Here is a 23,144-nt window from a genome sequence, read left to right as displayed (position 1 = left end):
AGACAGAAACCGAATAAATTAACTCCCAGATATTCTTCTTTGATTGATTGGTGGCTCATCCATAACCAGCATTTTTTTCTCTGTCTACTTCATGTACATCGTTAATAGTTTTCTGCATGTTTGCTTTACAACCCTAGGACCAGAAGCAAAAAACGATAGCATTTGGTGGCTGGAGGGAAAATGCAGACAGAATGGCCAAATTAAATAGGGCAGAGACAGGAATCGTGACAGGGTTTCTGTGCCTTGCTGAATCATTCCCCAAATAAATACAAAATCAAATTAAAAAGCGGATATGTAATAAATAGCTCTTCTTCAAAGATCACACTTGACTGTTCCATAAAAATTAGCTTCAAAATCGGATGAGATCAGAGACTGGGAACGACAGAATGGTAACAACGAAAAAATGAGTCAGAACCTTTGCAACATCAAGGATGCACAAGAAAATAGCTGTGCACTAAAAATATCTCAGCCCAAGACTATTTATAGAATGGAAGGAGAGAGGGATGCATAAAATTTCCATGTTTACCAGATCAATTAAAACCCTCTCAAATACAGGCCTGAACTGGATGGGTTCATGAATGACTGGTTAGTCCGTTTATTACCTGGTTATTTGGTCTTTCATGGACACAGAACATCTTGAAATTCGACATTCATGAATGAATTGTGATTGAAGACCAGCACAGACCTTTATAGTCAGAGTCTGTATGCACCTCTGGCCACAAGTTCGGCATCACCCTTGGATCAAAACATCTGCAAAACTGTCCAGTAAATCTAAGTAGGGTTCACATAGCCACTCTCTTAACTATAGAGTCTTGTGGTCTTTTCGAAATTATGCTTTTTAATTGATTGCATCCAGTGGGAACAATTTTTGAAGTTTGTTTTTAATCAAGTGGTGCAATTTACATTTACTTTGATATTAAGAATGAAATCATTTCAAAAGAAAAGAAACAATCATACATTTCCTGGTCATGTGTTTTTAAATTTACCCACAAATTTAAGCTGGATTTCAGAAGTAGGTCATAAGACATATAAAATTGGCATAGCATGTAGAAAACCTCTTTCAGTACTAAATTTGGCACAGTCCAGTGCATAGCGGAGGCAGCAGCATGGACAGATTATGAAAATCAAAATGAATCAAGCCCTGGAAAAGACGGGCAAAAGACCCCCCCGCCCAACCCCCCTACTGTAAAAAGGACCTGCAGTCTAAAAGAAACATGCCTATAAATAAGGTCATCACAACATTTATAGTCATCTTGTATTTCTTTCTGGATTTTTTTCATCTCTTTATGTTTATTTTGCCTTTTTGTGTTTTGCTGTAGTGTCTAATATGTTTGGTATGTGTCACTTTTTTGGTAGTTTTTTCGATTTCTTCTAGATCATTTTGTGTCTATGGTTATTTATCCTTTAGTTTTTTTTTGCATTTTTCAACGATTTCATTCATTTTTACATAGTCTTTGTGTTTGTCATGTGGTCAGCATCACTTTGCATCCCTTTTTAGTCATGTTGTCTCTAGCTGAACTGTGTGACTTTTAAACAAGACATTGTCACTCTGCTCAGTCTCTTGGGCTCAGTCCCAAAGCCCCAAACAGATCAGGCCTCTGAGCGTGTGCTCGGTAGGCCTGTTCAGTAATGTATCCATAGGTAGCAGCACCTTGAGAATACATACACTGCAAGTAATCTGCACAATAGTCATGGTTCTCAGGTGGTACTGATGGGAATTTATGAAAATAAGAGGTCTATCTATCTATCTATCTATCTATCTATCTATATATATATATATATATACACACCACATAATTGTACTTAACAAAGGTCATATTTTACCTACAGTTGTTTTATATACAAACCAATTGAGTTGTACAATCCAGTCACAGGACTTACTCGCTACAATCAGCAGGATGTGATTTGAGAGGCAAGTATGTACAGTATTTATTAAATACCCAGGGGGCAAAATCTCAGCAAGGTCCTGTCCTAATTCATTCCAACATCAATGCCAGAGGCCGAACTGCTCCGTTGATTATACCAATTTACCCTCCCACCCAAAAGGAAGACATGTAATTACACTGTTTACACTGGAGAGCTTTCCTCTCTCAGATGTCCTAAGTAAATACATACTGGCTTTTTTTTTTTTATTTCTGGTTTAGTATTTCATCTTCAAGAAAGTGCAATAAATGTCAAACTGTTTGTCACTGTAGCACTGTCATAGACAAACATTGGGAACTCCCATGTATAACAACTGTAATAAAGGCTAAATAATGTTATCCAGAGCGGGAGATATTATCACTGAGTAGAGATTTAGACAGGTCGTTAACCCTTTAAATGAATAGAAATTCTCAAATTACCGCTCAAATTTACTAAATATGAAGTATCTGTCTTTAAAGATATTTATATCGTGCCTGAGATCTCAATCTCATCCTACTCAGGAAGAAAACGTGAAGCAATTAAGACAAAACCTTACACACAAGCAAATTCAAAGGAATAGATCAGCATTTAGAGAAGTCTTCTCTCTCCTGTCTCAGGCCAGTTGAGGTGAACTCCTAAAGACTGTAACTGCAGCTTAGTTCAGGTCTGGGCTCAGTTTGTGCCTCTCATGTATTAGCATGTATTCAGGTCAGACACAGGCATTGGTTTCTCTAAAGATACAGAAATCACCAAGCTAAACCCCCATATCCACCCATATCACTCATACCACCCACAGTGGCATGTTGTAAAAATGGCCCACATCACGTGTCACATCACATACATCACATCACGTATGTCACATTTACAACAACAGAAAGTTGGTTCCTCTAGGAGCCAAGTCCTCTGCTTGTACTGTGTTGTGTATCTCTAGATTTTCCAAAGACTCATCTAAACCTTTGAATGATAAAATATTCAGTCCACTCATTAATAAAAAGAGAATTTTAACTTGTTTGGCAAGTAACACACAGGTCTTATATCCAAACTAAATATTATTAGTATTGGTATTTAATATTAACATTTTCTGAGTAAATAGTCGTAACAGGTTCAGAATGGGGTTCATTAACCTTTGCACAAACTAATGCTTACCTGTATGACTCAAATGTATGTTAATAAATGAAGGGAACTGGGGCTATTTAAATTTTGGGGGCTCACAAGTGGGACACCAGTTTAACTGTCCAACCAGTTTTATAACTCTCACTGCTCCTATATCATTGTTGCAGCAGACAGAGTTTTATAAAAAAAAATACTCTTGTATACATTTGTTAGTGAACGTTCTCAGAAGTCATGTCAACAGAAAACAATAATCCATCTGACATGACTCTCAAAGTCCAAATATTGTACACCACAGAAACTAGCTGCTGGATATGATAATGGAGCACATATTACCTAAATTGCCCATAAATGTAACAAAAATAAACAAATTACATAAAAAGCTCTTTTGTGTCAAAACAAAAATAGATCTCTACAAAGTGATTTAAATAATTCAGAATATAGAACCGAAAGTAAGGGACTGCATTAGTGTTTAATTGATTTCAGAAGTCACACAACCACTTACTGTAAATGGAGATAACCAGAGAGCAGTTGGTGTGTTTAAAGTGACTGTTGTATAGTGTAAACACACGCGTAACTAGAAAGTAAACTTACTTATAAATTTGTATCCTGGCCAAAATCTTTACTATGAAGACAAAAGAAAACTCCAAACTGCTCTGCTACAGAAGCTTGGATCTTCTTCAGAGGAGTCACTGGTGTTTTGGTTTCCAACTTCACTGGTCTCCTTCTTTTTTCCTTCTTTTTTTTTTTTGGCAGATTCATGCATTTGCAATATTCCTTTGATTTCTTAAGTATGGATTTAACTATGCTCCAAGAAAAATGTCCTTGTATCCATCCCCTGGCTTCTGCTTTTTAATAATAGTTTCACTGAGTTGGAATTGGAGTGTTCCTTTGTCTTAATGGTGTATATTTTGTCCAGGATACTGATTTACCAGTAACAGGTCCTTCCAGAGAGGTAGAGGTGTAATTATACTGCAATCCCTGAAACACATTCACTGCACTTAGGTGATCTCCACTTTCTAACTGTGTGACTTTGGGATGTAAATCACCAATGATGGTTTAGATGTGTTACTTTAAAGGCGAATAAACTCCAAAATAAAAGGAGAAAAAAACTCAACTGTGATTCACTCTTCTAAGAAAAGGTGAAAACGTCCAGCAGAGATTATATTTCATAGGCACTATGTATATCTGGACACTTTTCATTATTTTGGCTCTAATAGAAATATCAAATAGAAATATTTAATACAATATATAAAAAATATGTAGAAATATCCAACACTTCTCTTAATGTACGGAGTTGTCAATTTATTGAACAGCTCTGGCACCAGTGCAGAGACGTTTCTTTCTCGAAGAGAAGAGATATAACCAGTGTTTTATTCGTAATTTCGTGTCTTCTTATTTAATTTGAACCCTTACTTGAAGGGATTTGCAGAGTGTGGTGCTGCAGAAAGAGAGGACTGATCTCAAGTCTTGAGCTAAAGCCACAGTCCCTCTGTTTCCTCACTGTGACTTTAAGGGTTTGGTTAAAAACACTTAATGAACTGTAACAATTACTTATGTTGTCATATTTTGCCTCTTTTGACACTACAATTTACTTTTACTTACAGTACGCACACTTTACTAGTCCTGAGATAGAGCCACCATTCACCCAGTGGCATCTGGGGCTGCACCTCCACAGTCCTTAACACGATAAGATCTACAGCTAATATGTGTTGAATACATTCATATAAACTGTAGGCTAAATACTGTATAGTTTAAAGGCATCTTCTGTCTTCATCAGCTCACTCTCTTTTTACTTTGAGAGCACATTTTAGACGTTGTTATCTGATTCCTTTAGTTTTTACTTATTTTTGTCTTTATTTCATTCTAATTGAAATGGATGAATCCTACCAGTGTGTGTAGAATTGTTAGAAAAGACAGAACTGACCTCTTTTTTTCCATTGTTACATTTGGACCCTGGGCCGATCTTGTCCAAAGAACTGCATGTCACTGTGTGAATTTATAGAGAATAAAATCATAGAATAGAGATCCCTCAGTGTAATGGGTCATAATTGTGTGCGTTTACAGTAGCCTCTTGTTTTCTGTTTACTTGACATTTTAATGCGTCCCACTAGGAAAGATAGAGGGGATTCATCTCTAGAAAACAGGAGCATGAGTGTATGTGAAGTGGTCAAGCTCCTAATGAGATATCTACTAGACCTCCAACACACATGCAGCACAAAGAGAGCATTTAGTAACTCTGTTAGTTAGAAATGTATTATTTTTGGCTTCAGAACATACTGTAGCTGTAAGGGAAAGTAACAATATGGAAGGATGGTGAGTGCAAACCACAAAAACTGAGAAAACATGGTAAATGGTACATGTAAGTATAATAATTTCTATAAAATATTCTACCAAGGGACATGGTAGATCACTAAACTATTCTCAGGTTTTAAAGTTAAAGGTAAATCTGCTTTAAAAGAATCAAAGCTAGGTCTTTGACTCATTACCTTTAGAGTGGGGGGCTGGCCCAACTTCCTACATTGTATGCGTTGAATGTAAGCACAGTATCACATGAGTCATTTAAAATACGGCCCTACCACTTGACTTAGCTGACTAAGGCAAATACACTAAGCTGTGATGTAATGTGGTTCACAGGCAGGTTGCATCTCCTGTTTCCTCTGGGTCTTCTCTTCCAGCTTGGCCTGATGGAAGCTCAGTATAAAGGAAATAAATATCTCAAAATAAACATGCCTGCAAATGAGGGAGTAGATATTGCGATGATGATGCGATGATGATGATGTGAGCAACACAACTGAGGAAAATAAACAAAGAACTCCATCTGCTGGCCAAATACAGACAAGCTCATGTAGGTCCACAAGTCACTAGATGAAAACCTTGTATCTGTTCATCAGATGGCAGGTGAACCATGGGAGAAACCATCAAATATCATGGATTCCTTAAGCCATGTGGTACAGCTAATTTAGTTAAACTACTACTATAACTAAATTATAACTAAATGAAAGCACAGAAAGCACGAACTTATTGTCATTTTATAAACTTACTAAAAAGCTTCTGAACAGATACCTTTCCTAGAAAAACGATAGTGTTTCTAAAATTAATGAAGTTATTTAAAATTGTCCCAGTAAACCAGTTGAGTGAGGACACAATATCTAAAACACCTTGAAAGCTGCTACAATTAAAGTAATTTCTATAACTTGGTATTTTTATGGCATGTCAAACTAAATTTGGCGCTATCGAAAAAAGAATTGGGTGTAATATTCATGTGTAAACGTTTGTAATTTGATACGTTCACTCAAACCACAAAACTAATATTGGTTCAATATTGGCTTGTAGGTAACTGTGAGAACTAAACTTAAGGAAACAAGCTCAGAATATAACTTTTAAAACTGATTTGTCTCACTAGAAATATGATTTAAAACTAATCTCAATATCGAAAGGGCCTTTTGAAACCTCCTGTGATCTATATTTCTTGAAGTGAACACAGCAGAGTGGGTTGAGTTCATTGTCTATATATATGTGTGTCTATATGGGGACTGTCAAAAATCAAATGTAGAAAATGCCTGAAGTTGTTCTTTAAGTTGCTTATTAGCCAGTGACTTCATGAAGTTTTGAGTTTATGGGGGTTTAGTCTAAATTCATGCTTAGCCTCCACCAGTTTGTATGGTTTGTTTTTTAATTATTAAACTGTCATGACTTAATTTAACATGTCCTTATGAATGGGGTTTTCAAATTACAATAAATAACAGTCCAGAAGGACATTAAAGTCACAAACAACTCGACCTGAGTGAACAATATAAAGTTCATTCACTTCATTCTACATGGTCTGAAATGGGAAAAGAATACATTTTAAGTTGAATTAACTTAAAAAAAAAATGTGTATTTATATTAGGTAAACTATGTATTTCAGTAGGAAATATTACTGTATGTCAGTCAGATTTTGTATACATTCCTTCAAGAAGATGTCCAGATGACTGGATCCTCAGGTGGTTAATACTAAGCATCATTAAAAAAATATTTCCCCTAAACTCACAAAACAAGGCCTAAAAGAAACAAATCACCAAAAATAATAATTTTGTCCACAATTTACTAAGCAACAAAGTAACAATTATACCTCAAGATCCAGCAAATGTTCTGGAGCATTACACTGTAACACACAAACCTCCTTAGTTTGTCTCTGAATTGTCAGTAATAACATTACAATTTCTTTAAGGACTTCATGAACATGTTGACATATTATCTATGAATGACCAAAATTACTTACTCTCTAATTCATGGTTCAATTGTGTTGTGATCCTCACGTCCAAGTGCCTGTCACTGATAGTGATCTACAAACCCCACCAGATGGCAGTGCTGATTCAATAGTCCTTCAAATGTAGACCTGACAAACCTTGGGAAATATAAGCATATGCAAGCATATAGATCATTCTGCACAAATGTTTCTCTTAGTATGCCTGAATGGTTTTTCTCTTCGCAGAAAATACTCAACTTATTTTCATAAGCTTAGATCTGCACTGTTTATAAAATTCTCTAAGATAAAATAGTGGGGGAAAATGTTGTATAACTTTAAAAAAAAATTGCTTCTAGCATGAAAGATGATTCAGGATGATCTTGTATCATTCAGTTGTTGGAAATTTCTTTTGTAATTATTACTTCACATTTGTACTTCAGCAGTCATACTACTGCTTGTAATGAAGTCAATTTAGTAATTGTTTTGCACATACCTGAGTATTAATTCTGTGTACTTCTACCAGCTCTAGAGTAGAAACGGAGTACAGAGTAGAAATACTCTACAACAAGTGAAATTTCTGCAATGGAAGCTCTACCTCAGTAAAAGTACAAAAGTAATATGATTAAAATACATATATAAAGTGCAGGTAGTCATGGCACACATAATGGCCCATTACACAATGATTATATTATGAGATTAGTTATTATTGTAATAATATGTAAATGTCACTAATATTACAAACGTAGGTTAATTTGACCTACTTTGTCTACCACCAGGTATTATGTATTGTACTGTAATTTATAATAACAATTTTCATTAATAGCAATCTCATACATATTTGTCTGTGGTTTACTATCAACAAATGTTACATCTCTCTTGGATACAATTTCTATCTGTTCAGTATCACCATAGTTACCCCAAGTTTAAGCTACAAGGTAATACAAATATTCTATAGGTTTAACTACACCTGAACCTTTGCCGCCACAGTTGTGCAGGGTCATCTGTGAATCTTTTTCAAATTACCGCTATTTGATTTCAATATTATACTTTATCCCAAGGCTCTGTTTAAATGTCATGAGTAGGGTTGTTATCTAACTCACAAGCTGTCAGCTGTGGGCAAAACGGATCATAACGCTAAGTCAAAACTACAGTGTGTGAGGTGGAGAGGTGAGGGGGAGGCTGAACACTGGTCCTGCTCTTTTGCAAACAAGTGAGCTTGTTAGGATGCATTTTCTAAGTTGAACAGATGCATTATATTCTTGCAGTCTTCAGTGGGATTATCATATGCAAGATTAACAGCAAACTAACTGTGTTTACTCCTCTCCCCTGCAGCTACACCACCAAGACTGATCCATAATAATAATCCCCAGCTGGAAAACAAACAACATCTGGGGTTGGAAAAAAAAGGGAGAGGGTAAAGTCTCAGCAGGGTGAGCGGCAGATGGTGACATTGCAGCAAAACTTCTCCAGGTAGCAGCCACACCACACCAACAACCAGGCAGGAGACGCTGATTTCACAGATTTACAGATTGACCAATAGTACACATTTACAGGTTGTAAGGAATTATTGGTGCAAATATGAAAAAAAGTTCACTTCAGGGGAAACTGAAAGAGGAATCAAAAGTATTATTATGAGCACATACTTGATTCGACAGACTCTGACATGACTGAGTGAAGCTGACATCGGACATTCAATGAATCTCACTTGGTGGCCCAGCCATCAAGGGCCACCTTGGTGCTGGTCCCCAGCCTGAATAAAAATGGGTGGGCAGCAGCAGGAAGGGCTGTGGCAGGAAGGGCATCCGGCGTAAAAAGTTATGCCAAATCAACGTGCTGAGCACGTTCCGCTGTGGGGACCCCTGAAGGGAAAGCCGAAAGCCATTGATCTTTTGATCAGATCTTTTATCATCACAGATGAACTAAACAGAGATTGTATTGATTTTAAACAGTTCTTGCTGTAAATCACACAATGGTGGCCTGACAACCGCAGCTGCCCGGAAGCCTAATTCTTTTTTCTCTTCTTTTTTTTTTGCTTTTCAGCAAAGCTTTTAGTAGAGTCCCTCAAACACACGAATACAATAGTATTTTCTCTGACTCTCAGTCAGCCCCTCTTTAAAAAAATATTTATTTTGAGACATTTAAGACATTTAAAAATCAACTTTTTTAAGTTTTTCTGTGTTTCTTCAAATTTTTATTTAAATGGGGATCTTGTGATGCCTTGAGGTTGTCAGGACCTTGAAGGTTGTAAATCAAAGCTTGGAATGACGTCACACATGAGTTGACCAGCTAGTTTACCAATTCTAATTTGGTTAGTAAGATATGTTCTGCACTTATATGGTAAATGTTCTGCACTTATATAGCGCTTTTCTACCTATTGGCACTCAAAGCGCTTTACACTGCTTCTTATTCACCCATTCACACTAACAATCACACACACATTCATACACCGATGGGGGAGCTGCTATGCAGCTGGCCAACACTCACCGGGAGCAACTAAGTGGTTGGGGTTCAGTGTCTTGCTCAAGGACACTTCGACATGTGACCGGAGGAGCTGGGGATTGAACCAACAACTGTGAGATTGGTGGACAACCGCTCTACCTTCCTGCGCCACAGTCGCAGATCAGAGATCAGTTTATTTTGACAAAATATGCGGTATTTGGTGCATAAAACTGTTCTAGCAACATATCCATAAACTATGGACATGACTATGACTCTTTGAATGAGACAGAAATAAGAAAAGTTCTAATAACTTTGGATTAGGCTTAGGATGATAGTCTGGACCACAGACAGAAAATTTACATAGCTACTGATGCGTGACCACCACAGATACTTCCTACAGTTACAGAGAACACAAATGTACAGTACACACAGGCTCTAAAACATTTTACCTACTTTTCAATTGAATTGAATTCAACTTTATTTATATAGCGCCAATTCACAACAAGGTCATCTCAAGGCAATTTACAGACTAAAGTCAAAACTATAAAGATGTATAGAGAGAACCAGGCTCAGGGAGGGCAGCCATCTGCCTTGACCGGTTGGGGTGAGTGGAAAGTCAAAAGAGAAAAGAAAAGACAGGAGCAATGAAAGCAACAACAAAACATCGGGCAGGTTGGTTTGACCAGTAGCTGCACACTGGAAAACACACAGCTATAAAGCCGGGGACACCTGCAGAAAGGGACAGAGAGAGGGAGACAGAGAAGTTGAAAGACAACTATTGGAAAAAACACACAGAGTTAATGTCATACAGTGGTGACAATTGTGGAGTGAGAGGAGAGGAGAGACGGACAAGAGGAGGAAAGGAGCTCAGTGCATCGGGGGGTGGATCCCCCAGCAGTCTAAGCCTATGGCAGCATAACTATAACTAACTATAAGCTTTATCAAAGATGAAGGTTTTAAGCTTAGACTTAAAAGTAGAGAGGGTGTCTGCTTCCCGAATCTGAACTGGGAGCTTGTTCCACAGGAGAAGAGCTTGATAGCTTAAGGCTCTGCCTCCCATTCTACTTTTGGAAATTCTGGGAACCACAAGTAGGCCTGCATTTTGAGATTGAAGTGGTCTACTGGGATGATATGGTGCTATGAGGTCTTATATATATGATGGGGCGGCTATAGCTCAGTTGGTAAAGGCATTTGCTTACGGACCACAGGGTGAGTGGTTCGATCCCCGGCCCTGGCTATATGTCGAAGTGTCCCTGGGCAAGACCCTGAACCCCTAACAGCCTGTTCCCCCTCCCCAGCTCCCGGTCCAAGCCCGGTAGAAATTGGGGAGGGTTGCGTCAGGAAGGGCAAAAAATTAACTCCAAGGTTCCCTGCAGTAGTACTGGAGGCCAGACTTATGCCATCTAGAGTAACAATATAATTTGACAACATATTTCTGAGATTTTTGGGCCCAAATACTATGACTTCAGTTTTGTCTGAGTTTAGATGTAAAAAATTGTGGGACATCCAGGCCTTTATGTTTTGTAGGCTTGAAGCTTGATTAACTGTTTTTTTTATCTGGTTCCATAGATAAATATAGCTGGGTATCATCAGCTATATCTATATCAGAGTATTTTCTAATTATGTTGCCTAAAGGAGACATATATAAAGTAAAAGGTATTGGTCCTAACACAGAGCCTTGTGGAACTCCATAGCTAACCTTTGTGTACATGGAGGATTCATCATTAACATGAACAAATTTAAATCTATCAGATAGATAAGATTTAAACAAACCTAGTGCAGTTCCTTTAATCCCAATTTCATGTTCCAGTCTCTGTAATTAAATGTTGTGATCAATGGTGTCGAATGCAGCACTAAGATCTAACAGAACAAGTATAGAGACGAGTCCATTATCTGATGCCAAGAGAATATTGTTGGTGACTTTTACCAGTGCTGTTTCTGTACTATGATGAACTCAATACAAATTATTTCTGTACAGGTGGTCACATAATTCCTTTGCAACTTCTTTTTCAAAGATTTAAAAAAATAAAAGGGACATCGGAAATTGGTCTGTAATTGTCTTGTACTAACTAACTGTACTTGGTTCCAGACAGGGTTTTTTAAGTAGTGGTTTAATTACAGCTACCTTATAGGCCTGTGGTACATAGACTGCTTCTAAAGATAGATTGATGATGTCTAATACAAATGTATCTATTAAGGGTAAAGCTTCCTTGAACATTCTAGTTGGAATAGAGTCTAGGAAACAGGTTGTTAGTTTAGATGAGGGAATAGTTAAAGTTAGCTCACAGAGATCTATGGGTAAAAAGCAGTCTAACAGGGAGTGGGGCCTTATTGATGATTCTAGTTGTACGTGAAGATCTATCTGTAATATTTGGGGGGAGGATCTGGTGAATTTTTTCCCTAATGGCTACAATTTTATTAATAAAGAAAGTCATGATGTCATTGCTGCTCAGAGTTAAGGGAATATTAGGCTCAACAGAACTATGGCTCTTATTCAGCCTGGCTACAGTGCTGAACAGAAACCGGGGGTTGTTCTTGTTTTCTTCTATTAATGATGAATAATATGCTGTTCGGGCATCACTGAGAGCTTTTTTTGTACTTTTTTAAACTATTTTTCCAGGCTAAATGAGATTCTTCTAAATTAGTGGAACGCCACGTCCTATCTAACTTTTGTATGGCCTGCCCATGGAGACCTGTAAGACTGTGGTGAGGTGCTGTAGGTGTGTCAGAGAAGTTCAAGGTGGAGGTGGGTCTGCATCAAGGATCGGCTCTGAGCCCCTTCCTGTTTGCTCTGGTGATGGACAGACTGACAGATGAGGTCAGACAGGAATCGCCATGGACTATGATGTTTGCAGATGACATTGTGATTTGTAGTGAGAGCAGGGAGCAGGTGGAGGAAAATCTAGAGAGGTGGAGGTCTGCTCTGGAAAACAGAGGAATGAAGCTTAGCCGCAGCAAGACAGAATACATGTGTGTGAATGAGAGGGACCCAGGTGGAACAGTGAGGTTACAGGGAGCAGAGGTGAAGAAGGTGCAGGACTTTAAGTACTTAGGGTCAACGGTTCAGAGCAACGGAGAGTGTAGAAAAGAGGTGAAGAGGCGAGTGCAGGCAGGTTGGAACAGGTGGAGAAAAGTGTCAGGTGTATTGTGTGATAAAAGAGTCTCAGTGAGAATGAAAGGAGATTTCTTCAAGACGATGGTGAGACCAGAGATGTTGTTTGGCTTAGAGACAGTGGCACTGAAGAAAAGACAGGAGGCAGAGCTGGAGGTAGCAGAGCTTAAGATGTTGAGGTTCTCTTTGGGAGAGACGAGGATGGACAGGATCAGGAATGAGTTCATCAGAGGGACAGATCATGTTAGACGCTTTTGGAGATAAAGTCAGAGAGGCCAGATTGAGGAGGTTTGGACATGTTCAGAGGAGAAACTGTGAATATATCAGTAGAAGGATACTGAGGTTGGAGCTACCAGGCACGAGGTCTAGAGGAAGACCAAAGAGGAGATTTATGGATGTAGTGAGAGGACATGAAGTTAGTTGCTGTGAGAGAAGAGGATGCAGAGGACAGGGTTAGATGGAGGCAGATGATTCGCTGTGGCGACTCCTGAAAGGGAACAGCCCAAAGGAAAAGAAGAAGGTGGCATTACAGTTAGCTGCTAACATTAGCAGTTAGCATTAGTGATTAACAGCATTAGTGATTACCAGTTAGCATTACTAGCATCAGCAATTAGCAATAGCAGTTACTTTAAGCAAGCTACAGGCTTACTTATAGTGCTCATGACTATCATAGATGGCCACTACAAAGTGCAGTTAAAGGAAAATCATATCAAGAGTTCAGTCTGTAACTTTCACAGTTACTGTAATACAGATACTGGTGTGAGCACATGTTAAATGTTATATATTGTTTTTTAAATAGTTTTTTTTTTTGGCTCACCTGTGGAACCAGCTCCCACTTCAGATTCGGGAAGCAGACACCCTCTCTACTTTTACGTCTAGGCTTAAAACCTTCCTCTGCAGGTGTCCCCGGCTTTGAAGCTGTGTGTTTTCCAGTCTGCAGCTACTGGTCAAACCAACCTGCCCGATGTTTTTTTGTTTCGTTGCTCCTTTCTTTTCTTTTCTCTTTTGACTTTCCACTCACCCAAACTGGTCAAGGCCGTCCACCCTGAGCCGGGTTCTGCTGGAGGTTTCTTCTTATACATCCTTATACTCTTGACTTTATTCTGTCAAGTGTCTTGAAATGACTTTGTTGTGAATTGGCGCTATATAACTAAAGTCGAATTGAATTGAATTAATTGCTAATTTTAGTTGACGTTAAACCTTTCTACATATGAATATATCCCACACTTAAATGCCAACTCAATTTTACATTTTCACCTAACATGCTAAATGTTCTTATGAATGTGTTTTGTGTCAGGGAACAGAAATCACATGCACTTAAGAAACCTGATTACTGGAAATCTGCATATACAAGCAACCAGTAATCTGGTTTCTCCTCTATCGCGGGCTTTTCGGCTGTCTTTCACTTGAAAAAAAAAAATATTTATATAGTTATTGCTCTGTTTGTGTTGCTGCAGAATGACAGAGCAGGGAAAAGCTGAATTTGAAAAAAAAATCACATTGGTGTTACTTACATTTTTTGTTAAACTTTGTGAGGACTTTGATTAAAAACAAGGCAGCATCGCTCAGAAATGATCCCTCCTTTAAGCTGCTTGTTTTGTCTGAGCCTTTTGTGCTGTTGGAGAAAGCCAATTAGAAACCCCGGTTCTGGTGGTATTCATTAAGCCTCTGTTTGATGTTTTCACAGTGTAATTTCGCTGTGCCCTTACTTGTCAGCAGACAAACAGCACAATGTTAGATGTTTTAATGCTAACATGAATTGTGAGATGGGAAACATTTTTGTATGCCATTGCTGCATACAAATCAGAAAATGTGTTGCTCGGGTGAACAAACTGACATTTAAAACTAGGATACACCTTTAAGAATTTTGACTAAAGACAAAATTTAATAATGTTAATTTGGAAAGTAATCCAGGCTAGTTTTAATTCTCTTATCCCGAAGAGTAAAATGAATGTGTTTTGATTGGATATTTAGTTAGATACCTAAAACAAGGTGCATGCTAAGGTCAAGAGATGTTCATGTTTTATTCTATATTGTGAAATTCATTAGTAAATACAAAGTACCCCACAGACGTTGTTGGGAACATTAATCATCAGGCAGAACATGGGCATTGATCTACTGACTAGTCCATCTGAGTTTTGTTGTGTTTATAACTCGTGATCACTAATTAGATCCTGTCACTTTAGGAAGAAAGGTGTTTTTTGGGGATGTCAATGCACTAGATCAAATTACAAACTGGAAGGTTGTTGGTGGTGGCTCTGAAGTCACGGGAGCATGTGTTGTTTGTTTAGAGCCTAAAAATAGCTTTTTACTTCTGGTTATTATATTTAAGCTTCAAAAATTGTAAAAGTCCAATTTGTGCAGATTATCGTGCTGAACAAACTGTCTAAGTATCTTAAACTTCTGTTGGTCACAGAGCTTATTTTCTACAATATTCCATAAAAGCCAATTAGATATTTTTCATTGGCTTTTGGTTGATGGAATCAGGGAGATGCTAAGTCCTCAGTTGGCCTAAAAAAAATACACCATTGCTATGGCTCTCTACAGCTCTGCGGTACTATGTGACTTGGTGTATTTTAACCATTACTGTGCAAATCCCTTACAGACCTGTATAGTAGTGACGAAGTAGTTAAATTAAGTTTTGCACAAACGCTACTGATGAACACTCACACAAATTCATGTAATTAGTTATTTGATGACAGTGCACTCAGAAAGCTTTTACACCCATTTTTTCAAATTTGTCATGTTGCAGCCGGATACTACATACGGATACAGTTATTCGCATAATATTTCTTTTTTATTAATCTACATTAATTACCCCTATCCTTTACTTAGTAGTTTGTTGAAACACCTTTGCCAAAACCACATATATTAGTATTTAGACCCTTTACAACAACACTTAGCTCAGATCCCTCCTACTTTTCTTGTTGGTTGGTAAGATGTTTCTACAACTTGACCAGAGTCCACCGGTGCTAAATTAATTTGATTGGACACAATTTGGAAAGACTGAGCTCCATAGAAGGCTCCATGCAGACACTGCATACTGTATCAGACCAATCTTTAATTCTCAACAACAATTTAATTCTCAAAGGCGGGATGTTTGGCACAAGCAGGATCCTTCCAAGAGCTGGTCATCTGGCAAAAATGAGCAACCGGGGTAGAAGGGCCTTCTTAGTAAGATAGGTGACTAAGAACCTGATGGTCACTCTGACTGAGCTCCTGAGATCCTATGTGAAGGTGGGACAAAGTTACAGAGGGACAACCAATGACTGCAGCCCTCCACTGATCTGACCTTTGTACCAGAGTGGCTAGACAGAATCCTCCTCTCAATCCAAACACGTGAAAGCATGCTTGGAGTTTGCAAAAAAGCACCTGAAGGACTCTCAATCTGTGAAATACAAGTTTTCTTGTCTCATGAAACTAAGATCGAACATTTTGGCCTTGATTCTTTACGTCACCACTGGAGGAAACCAGGCACTGCTAGTCACCTGCCCACTAGCTATCATTCCAGCGGTGAAGCATGGTGGTGACAGCATCATGCTGTAGGGTTGTTTTTCAGCAGCAGCGACTTGGAAACTGGTCAGGCTTAAGAGAAAGCTGAATGAAATAAAGTACAGTGAAAACCAATGAAAACCTGTTTCGTAGCACTCAGGACCTCAGACTGGGCTGAAGGTTCACCTTCCAACATGACAACGATCCTAAGCACACAGCCAAGGTAACGCAAGAGTTGCTTAGGAACAACTCTGTGAATGTCTTAGTGGTCCAGTCAGAGCCCTGACTTAAACCTTATTGAACATCTCTTGAGAGACCTGAAAATGGCTGTTCACCAATGTTCCCCATCCAACCTGACTGAGCTTGAGTGAATTTGCAAAGAACAATGGCAGAAAATCCTGTAGTCCAGGTGTGCAAAGCATGTTGCATCAGTCTAAAGAAGACTTAAGGCTTTAAGTGCTGCCAAGGGTCCTTCAACAAATTACTGACTAAAGGATCAGAATATTTATTTACATGTGATATTTCTCTTTTTTTTTTTTTTTATTCTCCTGACATTTTATTATGGGGTACTGAGTGTAGATTAATGAGAACATTTGAATGATTCCAGTATCACACATAAATGTAACAAAGTTGTGAAGGGGGGTCTGAAAACTTTCCAAACGCAATGTATGTAGTGCTGCTATTTGTACATTGCAAGTCTCAGAGCAAGATTGACAAGATGTTTTTCTGGGAGGCAGAGTCTTTCAGAAAGTTCCCCCTCTGTCACTTTAGCTTATGTGTTGGTAGATGAAAGGGCAGTGGCCCCAACTCAATGACAAACTGTTCACCTGAACTACAAACATAATTCATACTGCACATCCATCAAAGTCCAAACACCTGAAACATGTAGAGGTTGTCTTGTAAAGAAGAAAAAAAATTAGAGTTCAGTTTTATTGGATACTGAAATAGGAACAGAAAGACAGGAAGTGTCAACCTTCTACAGTGAGAGGCCACTACTATGTCCACAGTTATTGATCCCCTCTCGTAGTGTGTGATAAAGGGAAATAATAACCAAGCATTATGTCAGCTCCTCATCATCCAAGTTCGATCCCATCTGCATATGTTCAGCGAGGTGTGAGATTAGGCTCCAGTGATTTGTGACTGTAAATTAATTCATCCCCCGATATCTGAACTGCTGCCTGATATTTAGGGAAAATATAGGTAAATTAGATATTCTTATTTTTTTCTACTTACTAGTTAAAGAGTTAGAGTGATATGTCAGTGAGCTTTATAGTGCACATTACGGTCCTTTAGGTTTTTATGAAATTGTATGTTTTGCTTATCACATTGTCTAATTCTATGTTTATAGGTCCCTTGGATTTTGCCTTTGTACACTAGCTTCTATGGACAGTTCATTGGTGTTGGTGAAGCTATAGAAGCTCCTTTCTGCTACATATTTTATTTACAGAGGAACCTTATTATCAAAAACTTTATTTCCAAGTTTTTAAATGTTTTCCACTTGAAAAGATCTAGTTAGTTTCAATTTGATACAACATTGGGTAATTACTGCTTTTTAAACTACTAACTAACAATTAAGTTGCTATTATTTGCCCGTGCAGGATCCTAGATGCTATTAATGTTTGTCTTGAATAAATTGTGTAAATCTTACATTAGTGTAAAAAGAATGTTTTTTTTTGTGAAAAAGTAAATTCATAATTCAAAATAGACATCTAATTTAATTTTTACCTACTATCACATAAGCATCTTTATTAATATTTGATGCTACTGTACATGTTTCAAAAACAACTTAAGGCTCAGAATAAAAACTTGCCTCTTCAGGCGTTCGGTTTGTAATATCAACAGATATTTCTGCCTGCTATGTCCTAGAATGAGCTACAGATACACAGACTCTGAACTGTAATAAGACGTTACAAAAGACAAATAACCGATGGAACCAGAGGTGGGGGCTATACCAGCTGTCATAGGTAAGAGGCAGAGTACATCCTAGACAGGTTTCCAGTCTATCTCAAGGTCAACAGGAAGATGTCTCTTCATGGACTGTTAGAGGAAACTGGAATACCCGGAGGAAACCCATGCATGTACGGAGTGTACATGTTTACATCTAGAACAACAAACCTGACTTAGTAAATCAAAGGTTTTCTTAAATCCTTTAGCTGTTTTTGTTGTTGACGGCTGCAGAGAAACTTGTGTCTCAGCATATTTGGGCTAATTTGGTTTATATCCTGCACGAAAAAAAATATCTTGAACATCTTTGTAGAGAACCCTCGTCCAAGAGTTCCTTGTACCTCTCTCATACTGTGACAGCCTTCATTCATAAAGAAAGTCAACCGTTACAAAAAACTCCCAGGGATCAGAGGAGGCAGCATATGAAAAATGATGCCAGACAAAAAGTTAAGTTATATAAGTTTTATTTATACAAAAAAAAAAGGATTTCTCATAAAAAATAAACCAAAAAAAGAGGGAAACAAAACGGGACTGGACAACCCGGCCAAAAAGAACAAGGAAAACGCTCCAGGCGTCTCCTCCTAAACTGCCTAATGCAAGAACACTAAACCAAAGAGAAAAAAAAGACGGATTACTGAACTACCAGTAATCTCCAGCCCAAACTCAAATAACAAAACCCCAGCACCTAAGCGTGTACAGAGTAAAGATACTATAAAATCTACTAGATTAAATACAGGCCAGCTCCAAGAAATAAAGATGCAAGAAGCACCACAAAGACTAAACCTGTGACCTTGATGAACTAACTATCTACATATGTAAAATACAAGTCCTTCAGACAACCATATGTTTCATATGGTGCAGCATGTCTGTATGGGCCCTGGACCAAGACGCTACCAGAGGCCCTGGGTCCACCAGGAACTGCTGAATGTCCTGCTTTGTGCATGAGATCTGCTGATCTTGGATCATCCCATCACAGTCTCAAGGGCATCTGCTCAGAGGATGGTTCCTCCGGTTGATAAGAACCATCTGAATGGTCTGATGAAGTGGTGACAGCAGAGCATGGCAAAAAAAATTGGAAAAAAAATTGTTAGCCACATTAGCTGAGATGAAATTACACACAGTTTGATAATAATCTCTGTAACCGTGAATAATTTTCTGCTGTTAGATTTTGGCAAATTATCATGAAACACATTAAATATTCCGCAATTGGTTATAGACACATTTTCAGTAATGAACTGATTGACTATAGTGACCACAAAGGCTGCACTCATTCAAACAAGTCAAATTTAGAAACAGTCACATTCAACTTATACGTTCAGTCACATTGGTTCATAAAACATCTGTTGAAGCTCCAGATACAGATGCATAAAGCCTGCAGCAATCACACAAGCATTTGGTCCTGTGTGCACATCCCATGAACATCAGTCCTCAAAACCTGTGGCTTCATGACTTAAGAGCTTCCTCTTTACACCAAAGAGACAGAATCCCTGCTGAACCATGTCATCCTTAATCTCATTTCCTGAGATGGAGTTTCTAATCAGGATTAACTTATTCAAAAATAATATATATTCATCTCTGAGGCCTCTGTCCACCAGAGTGTATGAATATATCCTCCTTTATTAGGTCTGATCACAACACACTGATCTGCAGGTGACTCTCCAAGGAGATAAAAATCCATATCTAACCATTAAGTTACAGGAACAGAAAGAGTTTTTAAACAAATCATGCCCCACTGAAGTTTGGAGAAACGTTTAAAGGCTTGATTTGATAGATTAGATGCTATAATCTAATGCCAATCATAAAATTATACAAAGTCTGTCAACCTCATCCAAACAACGCAGCCCCAGGTTGATCACAGTGACGTCAGACGTGTGTCTGCTGCCAGTTCCACTGTCTGCCGTCGTTTCCATGGTGCGTTCAACATACACTATTTTAGCTTTTTTTTTTTTTTAATGGCCTATTTGACATCTTTGGCCTATACTTTCAATGTTAACAACATTCGTTCAAACTCTCCAACTTCATGTGTTTTTTAATATCACATGCCGCCTGTCAAGTGCAAGCTAATTAAATGTCATTGTCTGTGATAAATTTCCACAGAAATAACAAGAAACTGTTTGATGGTGGCCAGAACTAATGGTGTACTAATTCCATGGGTTTTACCATAAGTATCATCCATTGTCCACTTCAAAAGATCTTGAAGATGTCCACAGTTTTTTTCTTCTCTTATTCTGTCTTTTTTAGCACTTGATTCAGCAGTTAAAGTTCTCTTTGTTACTGATGGCCTGTTTCACGTTATTTCTGAGCAAATCATAAATAATAAAATACAATCAGAATTATTATTTTAAAAATAAATTATTGTTAATAATAATAAGAATAATTTATCCATTATAATTACATAATATATTATTATTATTATTATTATTATTATTATTATTATTATTATTATTATTATTATTATTATTATTATTATTATTATGTAATTATAGTAGTACTAGTAATTTTTCTTGTTGTTTTGTAGTCTTATATAAAAGCCAGGAAAACAAACAGGAAGTTATATCAAACATCATCAAACACTTGTTTAAAGTGAAGAACTATTAAAAATGCAATCTAATGCCACAGGTTGGCTGATCCTGTATTTAAGTTGATTAAACTCAACTCTGCAACATATGATGCAGAGTTAATCATATGTTATGGTGATGTATATGTTATCAATTTGAAACTGTTCTAAATGTATTAATCTCGTGCTTTTTTCTCATTAAAAAGTGACTGAACTATGACATCTATTTGGCAGCAATGGCAATGGCATCACATCATCAAGTAGGTGCCTCCAGGGTTCTGGAGGCACACAGGATCTCTAGGTCACACATACCCAAACTCCCTCATCCAGATCTGCAATTACAACAAACAGCGTCTGCTGGTCCCGACACCACACACAAGATCCCACAGAAAGCTCTTCAACTCAGTGGTCCAAAGATGGTGGAACAAGCTAACAAACTGCATGCTAAGCAGCCTCAGTCTCAACATTCAGAAGACATTTGATGACAAAATTGTTCCACAAAATCCTGTGCACTTAAACTAACCCCTCCCCCCCAAAAAAATTTAGATTATATCTTGTAGACTAAAAATGTCTTGAATGTCCTTGAAGAGTTCCTTGTAGCTCTGTGAATGCATTCACAGTAATGACATTCAAATCTTTTTTTTAATAATAATAATATTATTACTATTGTTGTTGTTATTATTATTAATTTATTTATTTTTATTATTATTATAATTATACTAAGGTGGCCTGGTGGCTCAGTGGTAGAGCATTGGGTTGGGATGCAGAAGGCAGCAGGTTCAGCTCCTCTTCAGCTTTGTCCTATTTCAGCTTCAACTAGTCAGGCGTTCTTCAGCCTAGAGAAACCATTCAAACTTTTTGAATAATCGCAGTTTTATTATTAGGTAGTTTTTGGTAAGTTTTCAACTTCTCCCATAATGTGTATTGCCGAATGAAGGGCAAGTTAGAGTGGGTGACATCACATGCACTCTAACTTCTCAGCTTTAACTTTTATCAACTTTTTTCCTACTTCTTTATAATTATTCTTTATACGTTTTCACATTTCTTGAGGCAAAGTCTTAGTGAAGAAAAGAAGAAAAAGAAGAAAAAAGTTGATAAAAGTTGTAGCTGAGGCCAACATTCTGCAATACACACTAATGGAGTTGAAAATTCAGTAAAAAGTACCTCAAGATAAAACTGTGATCATTAAAAAAACAGTAAAAGATATTAAAAAGCGAAATACAAGGCTGATAGCTTAAAGTCCTGTGATTTGCTGAAAGTTTGAATGGTCTCTCTTGGCTGAAGTATGCCTGACTAGTTGAAGCTAAAAGAGGACAAAGATGAAGAGTAGGTAAACAGTCTCTCCATTCATATTAATGAGAACAAACTGCTGAACAAAGTATACTTTTATGAATAAAAGTATCAATAAAAAAGTATAAAAATAAAAAGTATAAATGATATTAAAAAGATGAATGGAGGAGCACATGTCCCTAATAAGCCTAACCTTTTAAAATTTGAATGCTATTTCTAGTTAAAAGCAGGCTGAAGGGCCAAATACATACGGAATGTACAAAATCAGTATAATAATAATAATAATAATAATAATAAAGATTAAGATATCTTTATTTACTGTGAATGATAAAAATTAGAATATCATTACTGTCACAGTAGTAGTACAGAATTCTGTGAAAAAAAAAGAAAACTATGGTCAAAAATTATTTTTTTCCTGTAATTTTAGGACTTTTTTTAACAGTGTATTAAAAGACATTTTAATAGAAATGAATATAGAACAGAAACAAAAATCCTATTCAAACCAGCCAGTTATATGCAAACATATGTAAAACAGAAACATTTACATAGGTGGCTGAGTATGTCGTCATGTGATTTTTGGCCAGTTAATGCAACTTTCTCCCACTGTAGAATTCCATTTTGTCAACAAGTCTTCTAAGCTTAATGCACAAATACCTTAGCTCGATTGTCCCTGTCCTCCTGTCCTTTGACTCACAGAACAGTTGAAATAGCACCACCACACAAGGAGGCAGGTGTCTGTTGGAATTGCACCCCTTTCTTGCGGCACTAGACAAAATGGCCGATAATAGCAGACAACAACAGCAACAGCAGTGCATTTCAAACTGCGCTCAAACTCTGTAAGAAAGTGACCCATCCAAACACCCCAAACCCCTTCCTGACAAACCTTTGAGGCACTGAATACTAAATGATGGTCATCTCCACTATGGCCGCAAGATGTTGCCAAACAATAATGCACATGACAGGTATAGCAAACAATCACCCAGCCTTTTTCCAGCATGATTTACTTAATGAGGTAACAATACAGAAGTGGGAAAAAAATCAACAGTAGCTTTGAAAAGGATCAAGCC

General features: G+C 37.5%; 1 protein-coding gene across 9 annotated transcripts in view; it reads left to right on the top strand.

Annotated features, from left to right (window-relative positions):
* The window catches only part of LOC137133192 (nck-associated protein 5-like), a 74,894-nt gene that overhangs the window by 4,483 nt on the left and 47,267 nt on the right, over positions 1–23,144 (top strand). For 7 of the 9 annotated variants that reach the window (XM_067516534.1, XM_067516531.1, XM_067516530.1 and 4 more), the window contains exon 2: positions 8,576–8,713. The exons of 1 other annotated variant lie outside the window; for it this stretch is intronic. In XM_067516534.1, the coding sequence (XP_067372635.1) occupies positions 8,685–8,713 (29 nt within the window). In that variant the 5' untranslated portion in view covers positions 8,576–8,684. The remainder of the gene's footprint in view (positions 1–8,575; positions 8,714–23,144) is intronic. One more of the 9 variants, XM_067516529.1, reaches the window with a different exon arrangement.

Source organism: Channa argus, chromosome 9 (genome assembly GCF_033026475.1).
Source record: "Channa argus isolate prfri chromosome 9, Channa argus male v1.0, whole genome shotgun sequence".
Classification (NCBI taxonomy): Eukaryota; Metazoa; Chordata; class Actinopteri; order Anabantiformes; family Channidae; genus Channa; species Channa argus.
Note: the sequence above shows the minus strand (reverse complement) of the source record. Positions and strands in the feature narration are given on the sequence as shown.